This window comes from Pipistrellus hanaki (genome assembly GCF_964339955.1).
Source record: "Pipistrellus hanaki genome assembly, chromosome: 10".
Classification (NCBI taxonomy): domain Eukaryota; kingdom Metazoa; phylum Chordata; class Mammalia; order Chiroptera; family Vespertilionidae; genus Pipistrellus; species Pipistrellus hanaki.
This window is the reverse complement of record NC_140512.1, coordinates 25,311,770-25,337,478: the sequence shown is the minus strand read 5'-3', so window position 1 is coordinate 25,337,478 and position 25,709 is coordinate 25,311,770. Positions and strand designations below refer to the sequence as shown.

The following is a 25,709-nucleotide window of genomic DNA, read 5'->3' as shown; positions in this document are numbered from 1 at the left end:
GTGTTTTTCATTCTTTCTTGACTAGCTACAACAAATTCCCTGTGACATGCAAACTTCCTACTGTTTCCACAGAGATATTACTAGAAAACTAAAGGATGCAAACTGCATTTTACAACTTAACTAAGAAACAATAGTGATATCTTAAAGCAACAGGTTATCAGATGCCAGTTAAAATATGAAGGAAAATAAAGATCCCATGTGTATGATTTTCTAGCTTCAAAATTCACAATCTATGTAAGTAATTTTACTCGGTAAACAAAAAGAATTTAATGGGTTGAAAATAAAATTAATGCAGAAAATTTTTTTTAAAAATTCATGCGGTTCCGGTAATTGTTTTTGATAGAAGTGACTATTAATGAATTGTCATTAAAATAATTAAATCAATGACAACTGCATAGAACAGTATAATCCACTGGAAATATTTCAGCTACAGAAGAAAAACTATTATTACAACCCATGGTTTCCTTTCATATTTGAAGAACTGTACCTTGTTCATGAGAACTTGAAAAAGACTAGCTTTCTGCCAAAATTTCAACTTCACAAACCAGCTGGTCATTGTCACAGACAATTCCACTGTGGTTAAAGATAATTTAAAGGCATAATTATGTTTGCAAAGTTCTTACTCTACCTCTAACAGACCTTAGAATACCACTTAGGCCACCTGCATCCTCCAACAGTAGTCCACAGTCTACCATACCAAGGTTCTGAGCCATCAGTTCAGACACAGAAGTAGTTTGTGCTTGCCACTAATTTTCAGAGACAATGACAGTCCTTCGAGAAAACCAGCCTGCACCATACCTCTGGCTGTCAATATGCTTCCAATGGAATAAGCACACTTTGATGTCTCCAACAGGCTGCACACATTTCTGATTTTTACAGGATACCTGTGTGCATTTCAACATATTGGCTCTGCTATGTCCACAAAGAAATATTATGTGACGTAAACACTGGCTTCTCTCTCAGAATGGAATACTACAAGTTAAATAAACAGAAGTCAGAATTGCCTTGCTACTCAGGGTCATTTTGATTCCGTACCAATTTTAGGATTTTTTTTTCTGTTTTCTGAAAAATGCCACCAGGATTTTGGTATAGATTTCACTGAATTTGCACATCGCTTTACATAGTATGGAGATTTTAACAGTATTAATTCTTCCAATCCATGAATACAGCATGCCTATGTTCTTAATCTCCATCAATGTTTTCAGTTAAGGATCAAAGAGTTGTTTTATTTTTCAAAGAAACAAATAACTCTGTATTAAACCATCCGTGGCATGACAGAAATGTTCAATGAATGAAATTTATTTTTTGAATCCACCTAACCCTGAAAAATTCCTATATCTTCTAAATATGTAACTTGTACTATATATAAGACAGTGATTAATCATCACACTTTATTTTCCCAGATTTGTAATTATTCTTCACATGATTATTGTTAGCTTATCTTAACCAATTATGATGCAATACAACACAACACAATAAGACTCTGGGTTGTTCATAGACACCAAAGGCTTCACTGTGAATCTTTTGTACCATCTCAGGAAGAAATCTGTTTATCAATGTTTTTAAAGAAAAAAAAGTTTATGCCGAAACTGGTTTGGCTCAGTGGATAGAGCATCAGCCTGCAGACTGAAAGGTCCTGGATTCGATTCCGGTCAAGGGCATGTATCTTGGCTGCGGGCATGTTTCCAATGGGGAGTGTGCAAGAGGCAGCTGATCGACAATTCTCTCTCATCGATATTTCTAACTCTCTATCCCTCTCTCTTCCTCTCCGTAAAAAATCAATAAAATATATTTTTTTAAAAAAGAGGAAAAAAATAAAAAACAAGTTTAGCAAAAATGGAGTTGGTTACTATCTCTTTTTAAAACAGCATTCTACATCCAAGTTGTCAAATAATTTGCTAAGTTTCAGTGTGAGATTTTGTCACATGAATTGAGCCATCAAGAAGGGTATATTTACACCATCCTCTACTAATGTGGAATACTTTATAGGCATCTAAATTTTTCATAGAGTATTTTTAAAAGTATTTCAATGTTACCGGATAAACTATTGCTTCTAATAAAACTTCAGTTAATATTTTATTATACTCATCTTCCTCACAAGACATTTACACCAATGTTCCTGTATATGCTCCTCCCTTTACCTAGAATAACATTCTCTCTCTTCCTAGGTTACAAAGCTCTATTTTTAAATCAACCTTTAGTAATGCTTTTCCTGGACCACTACTTCTGTGCTACTTCCGTAATGTGTATATACCTTTATTACCATACAAATATGCATGTCCCGATACACTCATCACATCACTTAGATGTCAGTTGTTTAGTTGACTCTGAGGGCAGGAACTAGAACAAAATTATTTTTGTACTAGAGGCGTGGTGCATGAAATTTGTACACAGTGGGGGAAAGAGGGGTGTCCCTCAGCTTGGCCTGCACCCTCTCCAATCCGGGACCCCTCAGACATCCCTCTTACAATCCTGGACCACTGGCTCCTAACCACTCACCTGCCTGCCTGCCTGATTGCCCCTAACCACTCTCCCCTAATGGCCTGATTGCTCCTAACCACCTGCCTTGGCCCCTGCCACTGTGGCTTTGTCTGGAAGACGTAAGGTCTAATTAGCACATTACCCTTTTATTAGTATAGATTCTTAGTATCAAGCCCAGCATTAAGAACATAAGAAGAGCTCAATGAATGTCAGTAGAATGAATCTAAAGGCCAGCACAGAATTTTAAAAAGCACCTTGAAATAATTAAATATGCAAGGGAAGATAGCAAATACAGAATATACTCTACTTTAATACTACTGAAAATTAAATTCCAATGCAACTTTCTTACTTAAACTAACAAAACATCAAAGTAGCTTTAAGGTTTAGGGAGTGATTGAATTGCTGTTAAGAGGGTAATAAATATCACTTTGCTTTGGTAAACATCACAACAAACTTTTTCGTCTAGTGGTTCTCTAGTCAAAAAACTGGGAAAGCATTAAAAAAGACTGATGCCAAGCATCATCTCACATCAATGAAAGGAGTTTCTATGATGGTGGGACCCAGGGAATGGTATTTTTTAATGAATCTCATATTCATTTTTTTTCTCTTGTGAAATAACACTACATATCTCTCTGGTTATTCCTTCTTGATCTCTTTCAGCAAAGGTCCCTCTCTCCATTTAGTTCTTAAATGTTGGTGGTCCCTTCACTTATATTCTCAAATCACTCAAACAGATTACCTGTAAATACACAGCACCCTGGCTTCAGAATTGAGATCCTACATTCTTTTGAGCCCTAAATAATTTCATTCATTATTTTAAAAGAGAGAGAGAAAGGTAAGGTTTCCAATGTCTGGTATCTTTCCATCCTTCAAAGATTAGGTTCTCATCTACTGTTACTTACAAGTTCTTTGAAAAGATCTGGAATCTTTTGATAGAAATGCTTAACCAATTCAAAATTTTATTTGTTTTGTTTAATTATCTTGTGTCTCCAAACTTGAGGGTTATCCTCTCTCCTTTACTTTGCTTCTTTCTCATGTATCTCACAGGCTGTGCTGATGCTCACAAATAAGATTACACTTTCGACTGCTGCACATATGTATATAGGACACACAACCCTTGGCATTTAAAACTTACTATCTGTGATCCCAAATATTCCCAAGCAACACCAAAGGTCCATAACATTATTTTTATATTTTGATAAGGCAGTACATTTGAAGATCATGGCTATGACATAAGTTTTGAGAGTGGGTCTTGCAAAATGCCTAGCACCATTACAGCGAACCTTGGTTATTGTCCACTTATCATTTATTGCCTCTTGTGCTGTCATTCTTAGGATGCATTCCAATGTCACTGAGAAAATCTTAGGCTATAATGTTCATAAAAATAAAGAATTTATTATGTCATGACTACACTAATACAGATGTTTATGCTAATGAACAGAAGGGCAAGATACTGAAGTCAAAGAAAGGGAAAACCACCAAATTATATATAAGGTGTTGAATACATTCCATCCCTAACGCTCTTAGAAACACAAATTGACAGAATTCCCTACCTCTACCTTCTCTTACTACTTTGGAAGAGAAACAAATGCTATTTGCTGCTTAATGTCGGTCTTCACCCAAAGTAAGCTCTGAAAGGGCAGGACTATGTTGTATCTATTCTTGAGTCACATGGAATAGCGCTCGGCTCTTCATACATTCTCAGTAGGTATTTGCCAAGTGAATGAGCAAATGTCAGAGAAGTTACAAAAGCAATCTATTGGGTCGGCAGCTAAGTAATTGCGGGTTTCACACATATATGGCTTCAGTTGAATTTTTAGGTTTGCAGACGTAGTACAAATGTAAAACACATTTTGTTATTTGATAGTTGGCTATTCAGCTGTTAATCAGTAAAAAAAGTTTTTTGATCTGTTTTGTAGTTTTCGTTTGGCGTTCGTTGAAAAATGGAAAATCAAAAGGAACATTTTCGTCATATTTTGCTTTTTTATTTCCCCAAAGGGAAAAACGCATCACAAGCTCATAAAAAGTTATGTGCTGTTTATGGTGACGAAGCCTTAAAAGAACGGCAGTGTCAAAATTGGTTTGCCAAATTTCGTTCTGGTGATTTTTCACTCAAAGATGAAAAACGCTCTGGTCGTCCAGTTGAAGTTGATGACGCCCTAATCAAAGCAATAATCAATTCGGACTGTCATAGTACAACACGTGAGATTGCAGAGAAGCTTCATGTATCACATACATGCATTGAAAATCACTTAAAACAACTTGGCTATGTTCAAAAACTCGATACATGGGTTCCTCACGAACTGAAAGAATCACAGTTAACGCAACGCATTAGCAGCTGCGATTTGCTAAAGAAACGTAATGAAAATGATCCATTTTTAAAACGACTGATAACTGGCGATGAAAAATGGGTTGTTTACAACAATATCAAGCGGAAAAGATCGTGGAGCAGGCCAGGTGAACCAACTCAAACAACATCAAAAGCTGATATTCATCAAAAGAAGGTTTTGTTATCAGTTTGGTGGGATTACAAAGGAATTGTCTACTTTGAACCCTTACCACCCAACCAAACGATCAATTCTGATGTCTACATTGAACAACTAACAAAATTAAACAATGCAGTTGAAGAAAAGCGGCCCGAATTGACAAATCGAAAAGGTGTTGTATTCCATCATGACACTGCAAGGCCACACACATCTTTGGTCACTCGGCAAAAAGTAATGGAGCTTGGTTGGGATGTTTTGCCACATCCACCATATAGTCCTGACCTTGCACCATCTGATTATTTTTTGTTTCGATCTTTACAAAACTCCTTGAATGGTAAAAATTTCAATAATGATGATGATGTCAAATCGTACCTGATTCAGTTTTTTGCTAATAAAAACCAGAAGTTTTTTGAACGTGGGATTATGATGCTGCCTGAAAGATGGCAAAAGGTCATTGATCAAAATGGGCAATACATTACAGAATAAACTTATTTAGTTCCATGAAAAAATTGTCTTTGATTTTTAAAAAATCCGCAATTACTTAGTTGCCGACCCAATAGTACCAGGAGAAGTGATGAAAATGTACCTTCTTCATTCATTTAAAGTTGTCCAGAACTGGAAAATGCTTATATAGCTTGTGAATACCCTAACTTCTTCATAATGTTAATATAAAAAGTCCTTATTTGTGTGCTTTTGTTTCTGTTAATTTTAGACAAAGCTATGGGGTAAACATTAACTTTATATTATTGTATACGTATTTCCCTTCAAATAAAACATTTTTGAAAGAAGCTTAAAAAGGATCCAGGTAGCCAAAATCTAGAAATTATTTACCTATGAAATATTCATGGCTCAAATATTAAACCCAAATCTCACTAAGTCTCTTAGAACAGCAGTAGTTTTCAACCCAAGTTGAACTTTAGAACTTAACTTTATAGCATCATTTGAAAAGAAACATTAATGAGGCCCCAGCCAGTCTGGCTCAGTGGATTGAGCACTGGCCTGCAGACTGGAGTCCCGGGTTTGATTCCAGTCAAGGGCATATGCCCGAGTTGCAGGCTGGATCCCCAACAGGGACACGCAGGAAGCAGCCAGTTAATGATTCTTTCTCATCATTGATGTTTCCATCTCTCTCTGAAATCAAATATATATATATATATATATATATATATATATATATATATATATATATATACACACACACACACACACACACATATACACGTGCATATGTATATATAAAAACATTAATGAGAATGTAGAACTTAAAAAACAAATGGGTCATGTCAGAAGGATACAAGAATTAATATAATGAATTAGACGAATGTGGGACAATTTGAGTATCAAAAAGAAAATGTAAGTGATAGAAACACGTTGAATATAGGCATTTCTTCTATAATACAGAAACGAAACACTACAGTGTTCTGCAGTAACACACTGACAATAAGTAGCCTGTGGGGAGAATAGGGTTGGGAGCTGACAACTCAAAACCTATTTGACTTTTTACTAAGAACACTAAGAGGAACATTAATAATCCTAATAGAAATTCAACCCAAATAAAATATTTATTAAATTCCTATTGAATATTGCAATAACTTTAACAAAAACAATAACAAAGGAAAGGCCATTTGATAAAAGAGGGTATAAGGAAGGGGTGAGGCTTGCCATGAAGGCAAGAACAAAATGCACACGCACTTCCAAGTTGTAGTTCAACTTAACCAGAGGAATGTAAGGTGAAAGGTTATGTACGGGGAGAGATCGCCATCTTTTGGTTACTTGCAGTAATTGCCTAAATTAGTATGTTTGCATTGGCTGTTGCTACTTGTAGAGAAACTTAACTTCCAGATAACTATGAATCAGGTGATTTATTTGTTATGCTGACATCGTCATCTTATTAATGAATCTTGAATGAGCTAATTTACATTACAGAAGATATCATATATAAAAGTTCATAAAATTCTCAAAAATAAAAGAGAGAAAGCGAAACAGAATCTTCATCTCTTTGGTAACTAAGAAGGGTGTTGGAATTTTATTCAGAAAATTAATAATATCATATCAGAACTGTAATGATAACCACCAAAGAGCCCCTAACTAATGAGGGAAAGCCCCTTTTTTGTAGGTGATTCTGGCCAATAATCATGGGAGCAGTAACAATTATGAAATTGCCATTTTATAATTCCTAATTAATCAATCTCTCCAGCAGTTTCTTGAGTTTAGAAGTTGAAGATATACTTTTCCATAGTACAGCTACAATCTCAGGATGAGTATAAAGTGGTGTCTTAAAAATTCCTTTGCACAAAAATTGTTACAAGAATACTGAACAGAATAAGACCCATTTCTTTTAGAATGTACACAATTCACTTATCAGAATCATCTTTAAGTACAGAATACTTAAAGATGGGTATTTTTGCAGTGTTGTGATTGTCAGAGGGAAAGGTGGGTAGGGGTTGGTTGGAGGTGGGCAAAGAGGGAAGAGAACATCTGTAATACTGGCAACATTAAAAATAAAGTAAAAAAAAAAACTTATAAAACTCAACTCCAAAAAAAAAAAAAAACAACCCAATTAAAAAATAGGCAAAGGACCTGAATACACATTTCTCCAAAGATGACATACAGATGGCCAAGAGACATATGAAAAGATTCTCAATGTCACTAATCATCTGAGAAATGCAAATTAAAATCACAGCAAGATATCACCTCACACCTGTCAGAATGGCTGGCTCTAATCAATAAATCAAAAAATAAATGTTGGTGAGGATGTGGAAAAAAGGGAACCCTTTCGTATGGTTGATGGGAATGCAGATTGGTGCAGCCACTGTGGAAAGCAGTATGGAGTTTTCTCAAAAAATTAAAAACTAATCGGTTTGGCTCAATGGATAGAGCATTGGTCTGCAGACTGAAAGGTCCCCAGTTTGATTCTGGTCAAGGGCATATACCTTGGTTGCAGGCACATCCCCAGTAGAAGGTGTGCAGGAGGCAGCTGATCGATGTTTCTCTCTCATCAATGTTTCTAACTCTCTGTCCCTCTTCCTTCCTCTCTGTAAAAAAATCAATTAAAAAAAAATTTTTTAATGGAACTGCCTTGTGGCACAGATATTCCATTTCTGGGAATTTATACAAAGAAACCGGAAACACTAAAGCAAAACAATATATGCAGTTCTATGTTCATTGCAGCATCCTATATAATAAAAGCCTAATATGCAAACGGATTGAATGGGGGAACAACCTGTTGCTATAATGCACACTGACCACCAGGGGCAGATGCTCAACACAGAAGCTGCCCCCTGGTGATCAGTGCACTCCCACAGGGGGAGCACCACTCAGCCAGAAGCCAGGTTCATGGCTGGAGAGCCTAGCGGCAGTAAGGAGTGAGGATCCCAGACTGTGAGAGCCCCTGACTGCATGGATGTCTGACTGCCGGCTTAGGCCCTATCCCCTAAGTCGGCAGTCAGACATCCCCCGATGGGGTCCCGGTCTGTGAGTGTGCAGGCCTGGCTGAGGAGACCCCCACCCCCACCCCAGTGCATGAATCTTGTGCACCGGGCCTCTAGTTATTTATAATAGCCAAGATCTGGAAACAGCCCAAATGACCACCAATAAATGAGTGGATAAAAAACCCTGTGGAACATTTATAGAATAGAATACTACTTGCTGTAAAAAAGAAGGAAATCTTACCCTTTGTGACAGCATGGATGGATCTGGAGAGTATTATGCTAGATGAAGTAATCCATTCAGGGAAAGACAAGCACCAATTGATTTCACTCATGTGTGGAATCTAACGAACAAAATGAACTAACAAGCAAAATAGAGACGGATTCATAGACATAGAACAGGTTGACAGCTGTTGAAAGAGCAAGGGGAAGAAGGGTTGGGGGCTGGGTAGGCGTCGTAGAGGTAATGAGGAAAAAAAGAGAGAAAAAATTCATGGACATGGATGACAGTGTAGTGACTGCTGGGGTGGGTGGTAGGGGAGAGAGAAGATGGAGGAAGATACAGGGAGATAAGTGATGTACAGATGATGTATTATGGAATTATATATCTGAAATCTGTGGAATTTTGTTAACCAGTGTCACCCCAATAAATTCAATAAACATGGGGAAAAGGAAAATACCTTGCTGATTAAATAAAAACTGATTTCATAATAATTCTTATATTAAAACAATTTAGACAAACTACCAAGATTATTTGTAAAAGAATGATTAAGTCACCTTAATCTTTTCATTGCAAAGAAATAACCAGAAATCTCTATTGTTTGGCTTCAGTAGCAAGGGGCTACTGAAGGTGTTACTCTGCCCCTGAGTGATACTCCACCAGACAATTAGAAAAAAAATATAAGAAACTTTCAAATACTAGAAAAATATAAGAAACAATATATGGACATAATTCTTTTCATCAACATACAAATTCCTAGATAACATAAATTTTTATGTTCCTTGCAAATTACATGTTAATTACAAAAGGGACAACAGTGACTATACAGAAGAGAAAAACATCTTAACCTAATGATTAAAATTTATAGCACTACTAAAAGGCCAATAATAGACCTCATGTATCTCTAGATGTGATATTTGAGGACACACCACTTAGGCTGTAATCGAGACACAAATGGATAAGCTCATTCTAATCAGAGGGAAGAACAAACAAACTAAAATCGAGGGACATTTTCATAAAAATTACTAGCCTGTATTCTTCAGAAAATCCAATCTCTTATAAGACAGAACATTGAAAAACTACTCTAAGTTAAAAGTGACTGAAGAGACTAACAACCAAATTCAAAACATGATCCAGGATCAGATCCTTTCCAGAAAAACAAAAGTTGCAATAAGGGACATTATTTGGACAACTGATGAAAGTGAAGTATGAGTGATAGATAAGATAAAAGCATCGTATCAATTTAAATGTCTTAAATTGAAAGCCGAACTATGGTGATGTAAGAGAATATCTTTGTTATTAGGAAAAACACATTGAAGTATTAAGAGGCAAAGAGACATGATGTATGCAACCTCTCAGGTGGTTTAAAAAATAATACATCAGTCTGTATATATATATAGGGAGAAGAAGAGAATGAAGACAAATGTGGCAAAATATTGAAAACTGGCAAATCTAGGCCTAGCTGAGCCAAACCAGCTAGGCCTAGATTTGTCTGGGTTGCAGGCTCGATCCCCATTAGGAGGCATGCAGCAGGCAGCCAATCAATGATTCTCTCTCATCATTGATGTTTCTATCTCTTTCTACATCTCTCTTCCTCTCTGAAATAAAAATATATTTTAAAAAAAAAGGAAAACTGGTGAATCTAGGAAAAGCCATATGGAAATTGTACTATCCTTGCAACTTTTCCAAAAGCCTAAAATTATTTCAAGAAAATTTATATAAAAATCATCCTTTAAGATTAAGTAAATATTAATATGAGATTTTCACTATAAGCAATGAATTGACAAAATCAAGTTTTGACAAAATGGTATGATTAGTACAAGTGCTTTGGATAGTGACAAGTTAAGGAGCTTGTCCTAGACTGTAGATCAATACACAGCTTCTTCCACTGAAGGAAGTCTGGCTAGAGGGAAAAGTTAGCTATACTGAACTGTGCTTAGTGATATTCTGGCAACAAGAAGTTTATGCTGTGGCACTGCTCTTTTAGCAGCACTGGTCTTATGTTCCATATTGCTACAACCACTCAATCAATAACTAAATAAGTGCTTTCAAAATTAAACATATGCTTTTCAAAGAATCCAACCAAATTGTGTTAGTTAAGTCTGGGTAGCACAACTGAAGGTAATTTTTGTTTTCTTCCTATATTTTGTAATGTTTCTACAATGAGCATGGATTACTTTTATAATAAGAAAAACAAAAAATAAACTTTCAAAAAAGAGAAGTGAAAAGGAAAATAGCAGGCGATCTGATTTCTTAGAATTTGAATCTTATGTTAAAACATGACATTTAGTTATGATCATATACTGCTAATTTTTTTTCCCCAAAAGGATCTCACTTACAACTGATCTTGCAGCTCCACAATTATATATTCTAATTGTTCTTTTTCCAATTTATGGGCCAGATCAGAATCTTCAATCCTTTGTAGTAGTATCTTATTCTGGGAGACAGATTCAGACAGCTGGTTCTCTCGAAGTCGTAAGAGTTCTTCAAGATAAGCCTGGAAATACAGATCAGCAAGAGGTAGCCAACTACAAAATTGGACTGTATTTTGAAGACAAATGCTCAATAGCTTAAATGTTAGTCATATCTATATTGTAATAAAACTTTTTTATAGTATCACTGATGAAACAGTAAAACTAATTTTTTAATTTAGTACAAAAATTTAACATATGTTCATTATTTAAAGCTCTGCTTTAAGGTTCATTAAAATGCATTTGTAATTTAAGGTAAAACTTAGTTAAAACATTTTCAGCCTTCTTGGGCTGGTCTTCTGTCAGTTATTTTTTACCCACTTACAATTTCTTTGTCCTTCTGCTCTGTTTTCTGAAAGACTTCACTGAATTTATCCTTCAAACCCTTATACTGAATTTTTTAATTCATAAAATCTTAATTTTCATTTCCAACAATTCTATCATGTCTGATGGTGCCCTTCTCATGACATCCTACTTTTTAGCTACAATGTGCTTACAAATTCCTCTAAGGATATTAATTAGAATATTTTTTTCTTAAAGCATTCTTCTATCCCACTGAGAGCGCTTTCGGCAGAGACTGTCCAAAGGCAACAGGGAGCGCGGGACTAAAGGCTGCTGACACTGACTGGCTGGTACCTTCTGCTCCAGGGTGAGCTGGTACTTCTGCTTGACCCTCTTACACTTGTTGAACCACGTGTTCTCGTCCATGATGTAAGGAGGCCCCACGTTCTCCGGGGAGCTGCTCTCGCTGCCACTGCTGCCCAGCGTCCTCAGCTCCTCCTCGTCGCTGCTGATGCTGTCAGAGCTGGGAGGTTGGGCGTTTAAAAAGAAGGTTAATATTGTGTTCCACTCCGGTTTTTAAGAATACTTCTGTATATTTAACACTACACATACCATTATTATCAATGATAATACAAAGACTTTTGTTTCTTGAAATGCCTTTTTTATATTTTTTCATTTTTCTGCAATGAATATGTATTATTTCATGCAGTAATTTGAGGAGGGACAGACTCTGAAGGTTTCTTAAAATTAAGAAACTAATAAGAGGTTTTTTTTTTTTAATGTGTTAAATACATGTATATTTGGGTAGGAGCGATTACATTTTTAAAATATCGGGTCAATTAGGATAGTTTAAATCTTTCTAAAATGAAAAACTATGGTCAGAAATAATAACTGGTTAGTGACTAGGTTGAAGTGGCATTTCCTTTTTCGTTTTAGTGCCTGTTACATAGCAAGTTGGTAGGAACCCTTTAGTACATAAAGGAAAGAAAGCTATCTGTACGTTTTTGGATTTGTGCATCAAAGAAAGGAAATTGCATAAAAATCAGGGGGGTGGGGGAGTGGTTAAACAGTTGAGGACACAGAGTAAAATCGTTAAATTCATTCTGAGGGCACCAATTGAAAAGATTCCATAATTATATCTTTAAAAAAGCCTTGTAATGATTACTATAGCTTTTATGTAAGAGAGGCAGATTAGTATTTAACTTTATATATTAATTTAAGTCACTTCCTAAATCACAAAAATAGCCTTCCCATCTTCATGTTAATGACCAACCTCCTATCTCCAGCTGTGATTTTGCTCTTTAATTTCAGACTTGTGGCCCACTTTGCATAAACTACCTGTGTGACTGTGGACAAGTTATTTAACCTTTCTATATTTCTGTTTTCTCATTTCTCACTGCCTTTTGGGGATCAATGAGTTAACAGAAGTAAAGTTCTTAGAACAATGCCTTATATATAATAAACATTCAATAAATATTACTACTATCATTTTCTAATATTATTTTTAACTATTCATTACATTCACAAAAGGTACTATAACTCAACATATCCCAAAACAGTTCAATATTATGCCTATTCAAAGCATCTTATTGCTGTACTTTTTAGGCTCTACTGTACTAGAATTATCCCTTTTCCTCAGGAATACACTAACTTAAGTTAGAAAGCTTGGTACCACTATACTCTATGTCTCCTTCTCCCTCAGCATACAAAATACCTCTCACTACTAGCTCTGAAATAATGGTGACTTCTCTCACTAAATTATCATCTTGGAGATAAGAAATGTGTTATTTTTCAGAAATTCATGAAGTTTCTATACGCTCAACATCTATGTGTTTCAATACTCTCAACATCTATGTTTCTTTCTTACATTTGGTACTCCATAAATAACGGTTTCGTGGTTGTGTGTGTACGCATTATATTATTTTCACTTTCTTTCTCTCTCCCTTACAGCTCTGGCCTAATCAGAACATTTTAGAAGTATGTAAAAATCATCATTCTATTCAGTAAATCAATAAGTGAAGGCAGACCTTCAGAAAAATCTATGGATTTAATTTGATTAAATTTCAATGCTGATGAGATTGTGGAAAATCCATAACTCTCACATAAGACTGGTAATTGGTACAACTCTTTTTATAAAAGTAGACTTTAAGAGCCATAAAATTTTTGTTGTATTTACTTGAATAACTGTAAATTCAAAAGATAAATAAAAATAAAATTGATTTGCACAAAAATGTTTCTTTTCTTTATAACGAAGATAAAATGGAAAACAGTCTAAATAATTAATTACAAAATTAAAAAGTAAAAAATTAAAAAGTAAAATCTCAATGGATGATTATAGAGCAATTAGATTATCATAATTACAGCAAAAAATACATGTACTTTTAAAAAAAAAACTACATATATGCTGGGATTATAATTATATAGTAAGTGCATACTTATATAAATACTAAAAATGCAACTAGAGTTTATATTTATGAATGATTTCTAACATTAAATAAATGTTTTATAAAAAGTAATTTTAATCAGATGAATATATTGTGCAACAAGGCATTTAACAATAAATTTGGATTTCAAGAACATATTTCTAAATGTCAAATACCTTTGGGTAAACTTCAAATATGGTGTGTAGTCTATTACAGCAGGAAAGCTGCCATCCAGTCCCTCTCCCTTTAGGCAGAAGCTAAGACAACAGACAATAAATATTCCATATTCATATATAAAATTTTAAATCAAAGTTAAGTGTCATAAACAACCTGCTAGAGACATTTATTTCATCAAAGTGTAGGTAATTTTTTTGTTTGTAATTTAAATGTTACTTGTTACAAATAAATATCTCAATAAGATGTTTTACCTTCAATCTAAATGACAAAGAACTGTACAAGTTAATACTTTGTTACATAAAATATATCCCACAAAAGTAAAACACAGGGTGTCCCAAGAAATGGATATACACTTTGCCAGCTGATTCTATTACAATTTGGAAATGAAATGTATTTTAATAAATACTGACTTTATAATTACTCAAAGTGTGTATACATTTTTGGGGGTATACTCTGTATATGGAGGAATCTTTTCAAACATTATTTCATACTGTCTTGGTCTTTATTAAACCTTTTATGATGTCACTAGAGAAGTTTTAAATGAAGATTTGTTCATACAAGTTCTCAGGTGACACTCACTATTCCTAAAAATATCTGAATAATTAGAAAACGAGGGTTTTTGCCTTTGAACATTGGGGAATGTGTGGCCCAGGTACACACTGGCCTCGACTGCTCTCCGTGAGTAAATTCACAGAGAAACATGACTGAGTAACAACAGAAAATTGTATTGAAACAGTGGAAATCAGCAGTTTTGTAAAGGCAGCTTTGGGAGACATCATTTATTAAAGTCTGCCTGAAACTGGGACAAAACTGAACAAACAAGATGAATTTGGTGCTTAGGAAATTGTGAAAGCTGCTAGTGACTCTATTCTCTATCAGAAGTGACTGAAATTAATGAAGCTCTTGCAGAAAATCCAGGACTTGTCAGCACATCTCGTCACGAAGGTGGTTGGCTGACCCAGATGACACTGAGTAACCCTGCAGAACTGGGTGAACCAATGAGTGAAGAAGCATATGAGAAATACATAAAATCTATTGAGGAGTGAAAATGGAGATGCCCCTCTCCCTAAATAAAGTAGTATAAAACAATTTTAATTTAAAAAAAAAAAAAGAAAGAAAGTAAAAAGTCTGGCCAGTGTGCTCAGTGGTTGAATGTTGACTCCATCCCCAGTAGGGGACATGAAGGAGGCAGCCAACTGATGCTTCTCTCTCATTAATGTTTTTATTTCTTTATTCCTCTCCCTTCATATCTATCTAAAGTCAATAAAAACATTTTTTTAAATGAAGTTTTTCTAAACTATTTGAATAGGTGAAATGACTTGTATCTTAGACCTAAAAAAATAAATAAATAAATAAAAAATCATCTAATGTCCATTCAATGTTTTTTTAAGGCCATGACAACAAGAAAACAGTTAAGTAAAGCCAGTAAAAAAAATCTCCAGATATCCTGGTTCCCCAATCCAATAATCTTTGTTTTGTACAATGGTATATACAGCTGGTTTTTGTTTTATTTTGTTTTTTAAAAGGTGTTTTGTTTTAAGATTACTATTGTTAGATTGAGAGGCATACAGATTGGCAGTTAAAAAATAGTCATGGGAATGTAAAGTACAGCATAGGAAATATAGTCAGTAATCTATATATGTAACAGCCTAAGCGACAGTTATCACTGGTTGACCGAATGACAGGTTGACCAGTCGCTATGATGTGCACTGACCACCAGGGGGAGGTGCTCAATGTAGGAGCTGCCCCCTAGTGGTCAGTGTGCTCTCACAGCCAACCTCCCGTGGCTGGCCCACCTCCCGCAGTCCCTCCCCTTGGGGCTGGCCCCAATTAGCCCCAATCAGGAAGCAAGAAAGCCCCAATCAGGCCCAATCACCAGTCAGGCTGAGGGACCCCACTCGTGCATGAATTCATGCACCGGGTCTCTAGTATTATAATAACTGTGTATGGTGCCAGTTGGGCACTAGAAATATCAGGGGCAACGCTTGGTAAAGCATATGATTATCTAAACACTATGCTATATACTTGAAATGAATAGCAAAATAATATTAAATACAAACTAATGAAAAATGTTTTTAATTAAAAAATTACATAAAAATAAAACATTTAAAATTTTACAAGAAAACAAAGCTTACTATTATTAAAAGGAAACAATATACCTTCTAGTAAGATAAAGAAATATTTAAAAGATGTAGGTTAATCTTTCAAAAGAAAAAATTTATCTGTGAAGTCCTACCTCCTGGTTTCTTTGGGAAGTTTGACTGTGGAAATACTTGTTTTAATATATTAATATCAGGGGTATGTGTTGTTTCCAGATTTAAATAAAGAGAATTAATTTAGCAACATTTTATATGGGTTTCCCTTCATTTACAGAAACATTACTAATGTATCTTTAAGATATTTGCTTCCAGCTGATTATATAGTATCAATGGGTTCCAATAAATCAATAATTTATTCTTCTCCCAGGTTGTTGTTTTTTAAATAAAAAATAAAATTGTAAAGGATTTAGACAGAGCCATCAGCATGCCATGTAACAAGTTGACATTCTTAGAGGGATCATAAGACAACCTTCATATTACACCCATCATGTTTATCCTAAACAATTAAGCTAACTAATCTAAAACTACTTTATTAAAGAAAATGACAAATATTTTGAAAAGTAAGTGATTTACTAGAAAAAGGGAACCTCAGTGAAAATGGGCAACATTATTTTTCAATTAAAGACCTAAAAGTAGATTTTAATTTAAACTTATTTTAATAATATTCTTGTATTTTAAGTGATATATTTAAATAAAAAATATAATATTTCTTTCATTGTTATGTTTGAGTTCTTGCTATAGAAGAACCTTTTACTATCAGTATAACGTAAAATCTTAAATGAGTTAAAGAAATGCAAAAAGGTTGTAAAATCTAAAAAGAAATTACAATGTCCCTTTTTTTGCTTGTAATCTTATTCTGGAATCAATTCATCTTGTTGATAATCAAAGTAAGTATTAACAATATGTTTTATATTCTAGATACTAACACAAGAAACATAAGACACCCAAGATATCCTGTCCGGGTCTTCTTTATCTCAGTACATGAAATAATAAAAATCTTTCTAGCTTTGAACCTACTTTTAATGTTAATTTCTAGAATTTGAGACAATCTTTTCCCTGAGAGCAAACCGATTTAGAAAAATGTAGTCATTTAAAAGGGAACAACACGAATCAAATGTCAGTATTCAAGTATGTGCTTTTCTTAGAAAATTGAAAGGAAAAAAATCATAAGTAGAAACCATACAAGGTAGCATAATTTAAAACGGAATACATTTAGTGAGGATTAAGTACCTGAAATCAATAGCATTGAGCCCAAGCAGCATGCCAGCAAGCATATTTGCCTCCTCACCCAAGACAATTGCTCCATCTTCATAAAATCTTCTGAAAGATGAAATGGGTGAATACATAAATATTAAAAACAGGCAAGTTCCGTCTAGAGAAATCAGAGCCCAAGGTAAACTAGAAAGAACTAAATTGTATTTAGTTTGTCAAAATAAAAACATAATTGGGACACCCAACTCTTACAGATATTTAGGAGGGGGGAAAAACCCATCACCATAACAACAAAAATCATTCTAAGTGTTTCCACTTCTCTTAAAAAGAAACCCCAAAGTGACTCTAAATGCACCTAGACTGCCTAGCATTCTTCCCAGTAGTGAAGAAATATAAATGTAATCTGAATGGTGGCACATTCACAATCATTTATACTAGTCTTTTTTCAAAACCGTGTAGACTATTGTTCTATACACGAGACAAACACAAACACACATTATGTTTTCCTGTAATTCCAAAGGTTATTACCTAAATTAAGAAATAGGAAGGTATGATCATTAGTAATTTATGCCAACCTTTAACACTGGAATATTACCGTGTTTTCCGGCGTATAAGACGACCCCCCTAATTTTACAGGTAAAACAGGTTTAGGCCTATAGTCGCTGTATAAGACTACCCCCCACTTCCGAGGCAACACCAGTTCTTTTTTTAATAGACCACCTCTCTGACTCTGGCCAATCTGAGCAGGTTTTTTTCGTTTCAAAGGTCGTCTTATACGCCGGAAAATACGGTAATTGGGCAGATGGGCTACTAAAGTGATTGTATATGAAATACAAAATTTGACAAAATGTGAATATTAATATTTTTGCTAATTCTTACAAATCCTTCTGTTTTGACTAATGTTAGTTTTTAAAGTATAATTTTATTTTAAAGTAAATGTTTTTTAAAAAAGTCATAATATAGGCTTTAGGTATTTTTTCCACAAAATAATGTAAGAAAACTGAGAAAATACTACGCAAAAACTAATTCATGTTCAGTAACCAGGGATCCTTAAATTGTTATACCTATTTATATTACACATAAACAATGAACACTAAGATATAACACCCCACCCATTTAGTAAAATATATGTGTCTTGCTTTTTCTCTGTATTTATGAGTTTTTAAAGGCTGGAAACAATTTTAGTATGTTCATAATTTCACCATCAATTTTGAATAGTTCATGTCTTAACAAATACTTTTACAAACACATCATTTGATACCTGAAAAAAAAAAAAGCCCATGAAGTAAATGCAAAAGGAATTATCATTAGTTTCAAATTCACCATCAATAAAAGTAAAAGGTTAAAACCATTTCCCAAGCTCATGTTGATAAACTGCTCAAGGAGAAAAAAAAAAAAAAAAACCAAAATTATTTTGACTTTAAGTTCTATATATTTTCTATTAAATATATCCTATTTCTTATAAAACAAAATAATAAAGAATTTAACTTCTGTTATGGTTTATAAGGAATTGTAAATAAATAAGAAGAGGAAAATAAGAGACAACTCTTCACCCTCTAACAGATGTAAGTCTGCAAACAAATATGGTAGGAAGACTAGCTTGGAATAGATGTTTGGTATTTCCTTGAAAATTTGGGAAATGCTATTATTGACTTATATAAAAGAGGAAAGACCAAAACTTTTAGCCTACCAAAGGTTAGTAAAGTAAATGGAAGGAATTTCTACATAAGGTAAAGATATTTAGATAAATTCTACATATATGAGATTTTATCCCACCACAATGACAAAATTAGCTGTTGACAGAATTTTTTACTATTAGAAGAACTATTATTACAAAGATAAATTCTATAGGACATATGCTTTAGAAAATAATTCTGTTTGTTTTGTTTTATATATATACTGGGAATAACTCATTATTCCTAGTATTTCCCTATATAAGGAAAGGTCTACCATTTCTCCATCATGAGCCCACCATGTTTAAAAGTACCTTTTAAGAATCAGATCACAACTATTCTTGCTTGTTTCCTAAATTCAGTATTGTACTAGGGACTATTTAAGAAAACCAAAAACAATCACAAACTATCTTGTTTTAGAGATTTTTTTTTTTAAGTCTAAAGCTCTTTTATATGTGTATATAATATTGTTATAATGAGGGGTTTTTTGCCTCTAGTTTTTAAAAAAACATACTTTAATGATGTTTTTACAGAGAGGAAGGAAGAGGGACAGAAAGTCAGAAACATCAATGAGAGAGAAACATTTATCAGCTGCCTCCAGCACACCTCCTACTGGGGATGTGCCCAAAACTGGCACACACCCTTGACCAAAATCGAATCTGGGACCCTGAGTCCGCAGGCCGACACTCCATCCACTGAGACAAACCGGTTACAGCTGTGCCCCTAGTTTTACTAATGATTTTTTAAACCAACCAGTGAAATGCTTGCTATATGTGAAATCAATAATTTCACAAAAATAAAACCTTATGTGAAGCAGACTTGATTTAAATCAATAGTCTTACTGCAATAGATGGGAGGCGATAACAAATGGAAGAGGAAGAGTTCAATAAGAGAATTGTCCTTTGTATGCTGATCTTTTTCATTATTAGTTCTGGTTAAGGAAAAACACAAAAAACTTGTGGTGATGGCCAAAAGGCAGGAGGATTGAGGTTCGATGGAGGCATGCAAAGGGATGGGGTGGTGGTGAGGGGCTATAATAGTGTCAACGATAAAAACAAAGGAAAAAAAGCTCGCTCAGAAAATACACCTTGAAGTTTGAGTTAACATCTTAAAAATAACTTAATTCAGTATTTAAAAGAATACTGAACTATACGAAAATATCCTATTTTTATCATTTAATCAAAGACAAGCTACCCATGTGTATTAAGGAGGCAAAAGCTATTAGAAAAAGCTAACTTTTTATACCCTTAATCAAACCAACTCATCAATAATTTTGACTGAAAATATGATTACTGCTATCAGCACTTTAAAAGAATTCAAAAGATTATAAACTTTCAACCTCTTCCTTTTATCTCATAGAAAAATTGAAGCATTAATAAAGTTTTGCTTATATAAGCAAGGTTATGTAACAAATGAACCAAAATAAAATCTAAGGTGACTAATCCAAAATGATAAAGTATACACTAAAAAATTCCCTTTTGTTGAAAATATTTTTTGTTCTAAAGAAAACATTTTTATATGAAGGATCTAACCAAAACAGTGTACTGAATTGCAAAAACATAAATATTGAAAGTACCAAGGTGGAAAAGATATATGACTTCCATTTAAAGTTTTACATATAAGGGTGGGGGGGGAGACTAGGGAGGAATCAATGGGGGGAGGAAATATCTATAATACTTTCAATAAAGATTTTTTTTTTAAAGAATACATTTTGTATTTTAGAAGCAAATGAAAATCGTAAGGTACTATTTGGCCTGACCGTAAGCTGGAAGAAAAGCCTCTATTTTTTTTTCAATTAGGTATACTTTTTTCCAATTACTTTTAAGTTGTCTAGAAAAACATTAAAAGTAGTTAAAATAATACCCTAATAAAAATAATACTTTTCTCTTGTCACATATAACTTAACTTTAATGAAAATATGTCTCTTTAGTGCTATCCTTAGTGTTCATTCTGTTAAACTATTTTAAGGCCTTTCGGGTACTTCAATAGAAAATATCCTTCGGGCAGGATCCAAAGTGAACAACCGGTATAAACTCCATTGGTACTGCACAATATCCTGCTCTCAAAATTTCTTTATGAGAGTCAGAAATATTCTACAGACTGAAAGTTCAATATTAAAATAGGAGGAAGATTATCATATAAGAAATTTCATTATTAGCGTTCTTACTATCTTCCCCAATTTAGTCTTTCTGTCAGAAACTTTGAGGAAATAAGACTCTCCATCATGATATGCAGAACAGATTACAGTATTATAAACAAATATTTTATTCTATTCAAAGCCAAATTGAATCAGAATGAAAAAATGACCAAAAAGTACATGTTCAAAGGTCTTGCTATGAACGAGAGATTCATTATTTATCAACGAATATAGGGGTGAGCAAAAGTAGGTTTATAGTTGTAATAGAAATAAATAATACAATGATCAACAAATAATAATACAAGAATACATTCTGTTTCGTGTACTCACAGCTGTAAACCCACTTTGCCCAGCCTTGTGTATAAGAAGCTCCTGCTATGTGGCAAGAACTGTCTGAGGCACTTAGAGTTAAAATGGTGAACAAACTAAATATAGTCCCTCTCTATGGAGAGGACAGGCAACAAATGAAAGAAAAATATAATTAGAGATAATAAGTTGTATAAACAGGTTGTTTGAAGCATCCATCTTGTATGAAAACTGTTGTTTGAAATTTTAACCCTGCTATTTGGCCTCTGTGGATTTAACCTTCCCCAGACAAGGTCATCAGTGCTGGTGCCAGGCCTCTGGTTGAAGTCGCAAGGCCCCAATACACACTGGCTCTTTAAGAACTTGCAAAAGGGGGCCAGAAACACTCCACATTTGAGAGACAAAGAGGGTAGGATCATATAAATAGGGAAAATTCCTGCATGTTGGGGCCCAGAATTTGAGATACATTTTCCTCTGGACCTGTGCGTAATAAATGTAACTCCATCTCTCTAAGTATTGCTTTGCTCTTCTTCGGTTTTCTGTAACAGTTGCTCCATGCTCACTGTATTCCTATGATGTGATGTTGTTATGCTTGATGTTGTCCTAGAGGCCCCTTAAACTATCCTTATTTTAAAAATTTATTTTTGCTACTCTGTTTGCATATTTTCTACTACTTTATCTTCCAAATTGCTAATTCAACCCTCTGCTTCATCTAATCTGCTATTGATTCATTTCAGATATTGTGTTCTTCATTTCTAACTGGCTCTTTTTTATGTTTTCTACTTCCATTTTTGTTTCCTATCTCTTTGTGAAGTACTCATTAAGTTCATCTACTCTTCACAAAGTTCATTGACCAATGTTTTGAACTCTGCATTTAGTAGGTTACTTGCCTCCGTTTCATTTAGTTCTTTTTTCTGGGAATTTCTCCTGTTCTTTCATTTGGAGTACGTTTCTTTGTTTCCTCATTTTGGCTGCATCTCTGTATTTGTTCTTATACATCAGGTAGATCTGAATTGTCTTCCAGTTTTGGTAGAGTGGCCTTCTGTAGAAAGTGTCCTGAGGGGCTCAGTGATGCAGTCCCCCTAATAGCCGGAGGAGGTGCTCCAGAAGTGCCCCTTGTATGAGTTCTGTGAACCTTCCTGTTGTAGTTTAGTCTTTATTGCCGTTAGCCTTTCCATGAGTAACATTGGCCCTCAGGCTGGCTGATTGTGGAGATTGACACCAAACACAATGTAAGAGCTGCTGTGTAGGGGCTAACTCACACAGAACATTTGGCTCTAGCAGGGTTTGGTGCCTGCTGATATCTTTTTGGTTATGCCACTTGTGGAGCTTATGAGATTGTGCTCCTTTGTGATCTGAAGACAGCTAGTGGGTGTGCTGGGACATCTTGGGAGGAACTCCAGTAAAGGTCAATGTCAGATGCTGCTTGCAACCAGCCTTGGACTACCTGTTAGGAGATACAAAGCAATCCACAGGAGGTGGCTGCCTCTGCTGGTCTTGGATGCCCAGGGTGTATGAGGAGGCTTCCACCAGTAACAAACCTGGGATAGGTCAGCAAAAGGCCCCAGGCACCCTGAGATCTGCCTCTACTTGTTAGCTACTCATTAGGCTCAGCCATCAAAAGAGCCTCTGGTGGTATGCGAGTAGCCTGAGGTCAGTTCTGATTCACCAGCGTGGGGCAAGTGTTGCTCACTAGGTTGATTAGTTACCTTTCTTACCCCACATATAATTCGATAAGCCTTAAAGTTTTTTTCAACAGCTTTATTAAGATATAGTTTGCATAATTTACCACTTAAATATAATTCAATGGTTTTGAGTATATTCAAGATATTTTCATTACTCCCAAAAAATAGCATGCAGCCATCAGCGCACACCCCATTCCTCCAATACCTCTCATCCTCCCCACCTCCCCGATCCTTGCCCACACAATCACTGGCCTACTTTGTATAGATTTACTTATTCTGAAGATTTCCTATAAATGAAATAATATACTATCTGGTCTTTTGTGACTAGCTCCTTGACAATGTAATGTTTTTAAAATTCATGTTGTAACATGTACTTCATTTCTTTTAAAAAAATATATATTTTTTAAACAAGTAGTTTATGTAAGCAAGATGCTTGACTTGAAGAAAAACTACCGAGGACTTGTTTCTTTTAGAGTTCTTTATTCCTTCTTAAAGATAAGTTGCCCTGCATGTAACAGCTATATATATTTAAAAAAAAAAAGAAAAGTTTTAAAACTGCCCAGCCAGTATGGCTCAGTTGGTTGAGCATCATTCCATGCACCAAGAAGTCGCCTGTTGGATTCCTGATTAGGGCACAGGCCCGGTTGTGGCCTCAATCCCCAGAAGAAGGTGTGCAGGAGGCAGCTGATCAATATTTCTCTATCACTGATGTTTCTATCTCTCCTCTCTCCCTTTTCCTTCCTCTTTCTCAAAAAACATTTTTTGAAAACAATTATAAAACTATCCTTGGTTTTACAATAATAAATGGAAAACATTAAAATTCTCCAATCAAACAAGGTATGAAAAGATTTATTTGTTCTTTTTTTTTTTTATTAAATAGTGAAAGCAAATTAGCCTACTGGAATCTATAATAATTAAAGGGTAATATGCAAATTGACCAAAGGGCCAAACAGTGGAACGACTGTCCTGATGACTTTCTGGACGAAGCCAGGGATGCAAAAACCGAGGCAGCTGGGGCTGTGAGGGTCTACTCTTGCACAAATTTTGTGCATCGGGCCTCTAGTAGAAAGATAAAAGTTAAATGAGCCTGAGCATAAAGAAAAGGGGTATTTTCACTGTACTAGTATTCTTCCCATCCCATCTTCATTTGATGTACAATAAAGGAATGGAGAAAGGAAAAAGTGAAAAAATAGAGAAAACGATGCTGTAGCAGTCAGATGTGGTAGAACCAAACTGCATTTTCTAACTAAGAATGTACACTTGGAATACATATTCCCCCTTTAGTAGACAACTGCTGTCTGCTGCTAGAACACATCAATTTTATTTTCATCCTTGTTTCCAACTCTGTAAGAGTTATTGTCTCACTGGTTGACTGCCCTTCATATGGGAATCTAATCTGCCTTATTGAAAAATACTGGAGTTCAAAATAGGCCTTCATTAATTTAAGTCTCACAATGCACCACAGAACTATCATGCCCCACCATCTTCAAATTAACACGACCTTTGTTCTCAGCCTTGACTCCTTGCATGTCACAAAAGCAGCATCAGGTCCATACCCAATGAGCACACAAGTACAAGGAGTAGCAAAAAAGCACATTTCCTTTTATGGCTGAAAAACATTCCACCATATGAAATAAACATTTTATTTATTCATTTATTAGTTGATGGGCATTGGGGTTATTTATACTTTTTGGCTATTTTGAATCATGCTACTACAAACATTTATGTACATATTTTTATGCATATGTTTTTTACACATTGATGCCCTTCTTTCTCTCTTCACCCCCACTCCACACCTCCCTCTGGGTCATGAGATAACTCTATGTTTAACCTTTTGAAAAATTTCCAGACTTTTAAAAAGGGGCTATATCATTTTGTTTTTCTACCATCAATGTATGAGGGTTCCAAATTTTACACATTTGTTATTATGGGTTTTTTTGTTCGTTTTTGAGAGAAACATTGATGTGAGAAACATTTTTCCGTTACCTTCTGTACATGACCCAACTGGAAATTGAACCTGTAACCTTTTGATGGACAGGACTACATTCCAACCAACTGTGCCACCTGGCCAGGGCATTATGTGTTCTTTTGATTGTAGCCATTTTAGTAGGTGGGCAGTAGTATCCCATTGCGGTTTTGATTTGAAATAGAAACATGGATGAGAGAGAATTACTGATCAGCTGCCTCCTGCACGCTGCCCGTTCCCCCCACCCCCCACCTTCACCAATTGGGGACCGAGCCCACAACCCGTTGATTGTGCCCTGACAGAGAATTGAACCGTGATCTCCTGGTTCATAGGTTAATGCTCAACCATTGAGCCACATTGGCCGAGCCAAAAGTACCTTTAGATGCTTACTTTTTTTATCTGATAAAGTGAAACCTTTAAACAGATTCAGATTTCAAAAGTCTTTCTTGGCTCTTGAAAGATGTAGTAACTTATCACTTTTCTATAATTGAGAAAAGTATATATATATATATATATATATATATATATATATATATATATTTTAAAAATATTTTTATTGATTTTAGAGAGGGAGAGCAAGAGAGAGATAGAAACATCAATGATGAGAGAGAATCATTGATTGGCTGCCTCCTGCACACCCTTTACTAGGGATCAAGCCCATAA

The 25,709-nt window shown here is 34.8% G+C and overlaps 1 protein-coding gene across 6 annotated transcripts in view; it reads right to left on the bottom strand.

The window, feature by feature from the left end:
• The window catches only part of RUNDC3B (RUN domain containing 3B), a gene marked incomplete at its 3' end in the record, with an annotated part of 89,663 nt that overhangs the window by 14,197 nt on the left and 49,757 nt on the right, over window positions 1-25,709 (bottom strand). For 5 of the 6 annotated variants that reach the window (XM_084897421.1, XM_084897423.1, XM_084897422.1 and 2 more), the window contains 4 exons: window positions 17,298-17,387; window positions 13,968-14,048; window positions 11,723-11,891; window positions 10,955-11,112 (listed from right to left, as the gene is read on the bottom strand). In XM_084897421.1, coding sequence (XP_084753547.1) covers window positions 10,955-11,112; window positions 11,723-11,891; window positions 13,968-14,048; window positions 17,298-17,387 — 498 coding nt within the window. Of the gene's footprint in view, window positions 1-10,950; window positions 11,113-11,722; window positions 11,892-13,967; window positions 14,049-17,297; window positions 17,388-25,709 lie in introns of those variants that run through there. The other variant, XM_084897426.1, reaches the window with a different exon arrangement.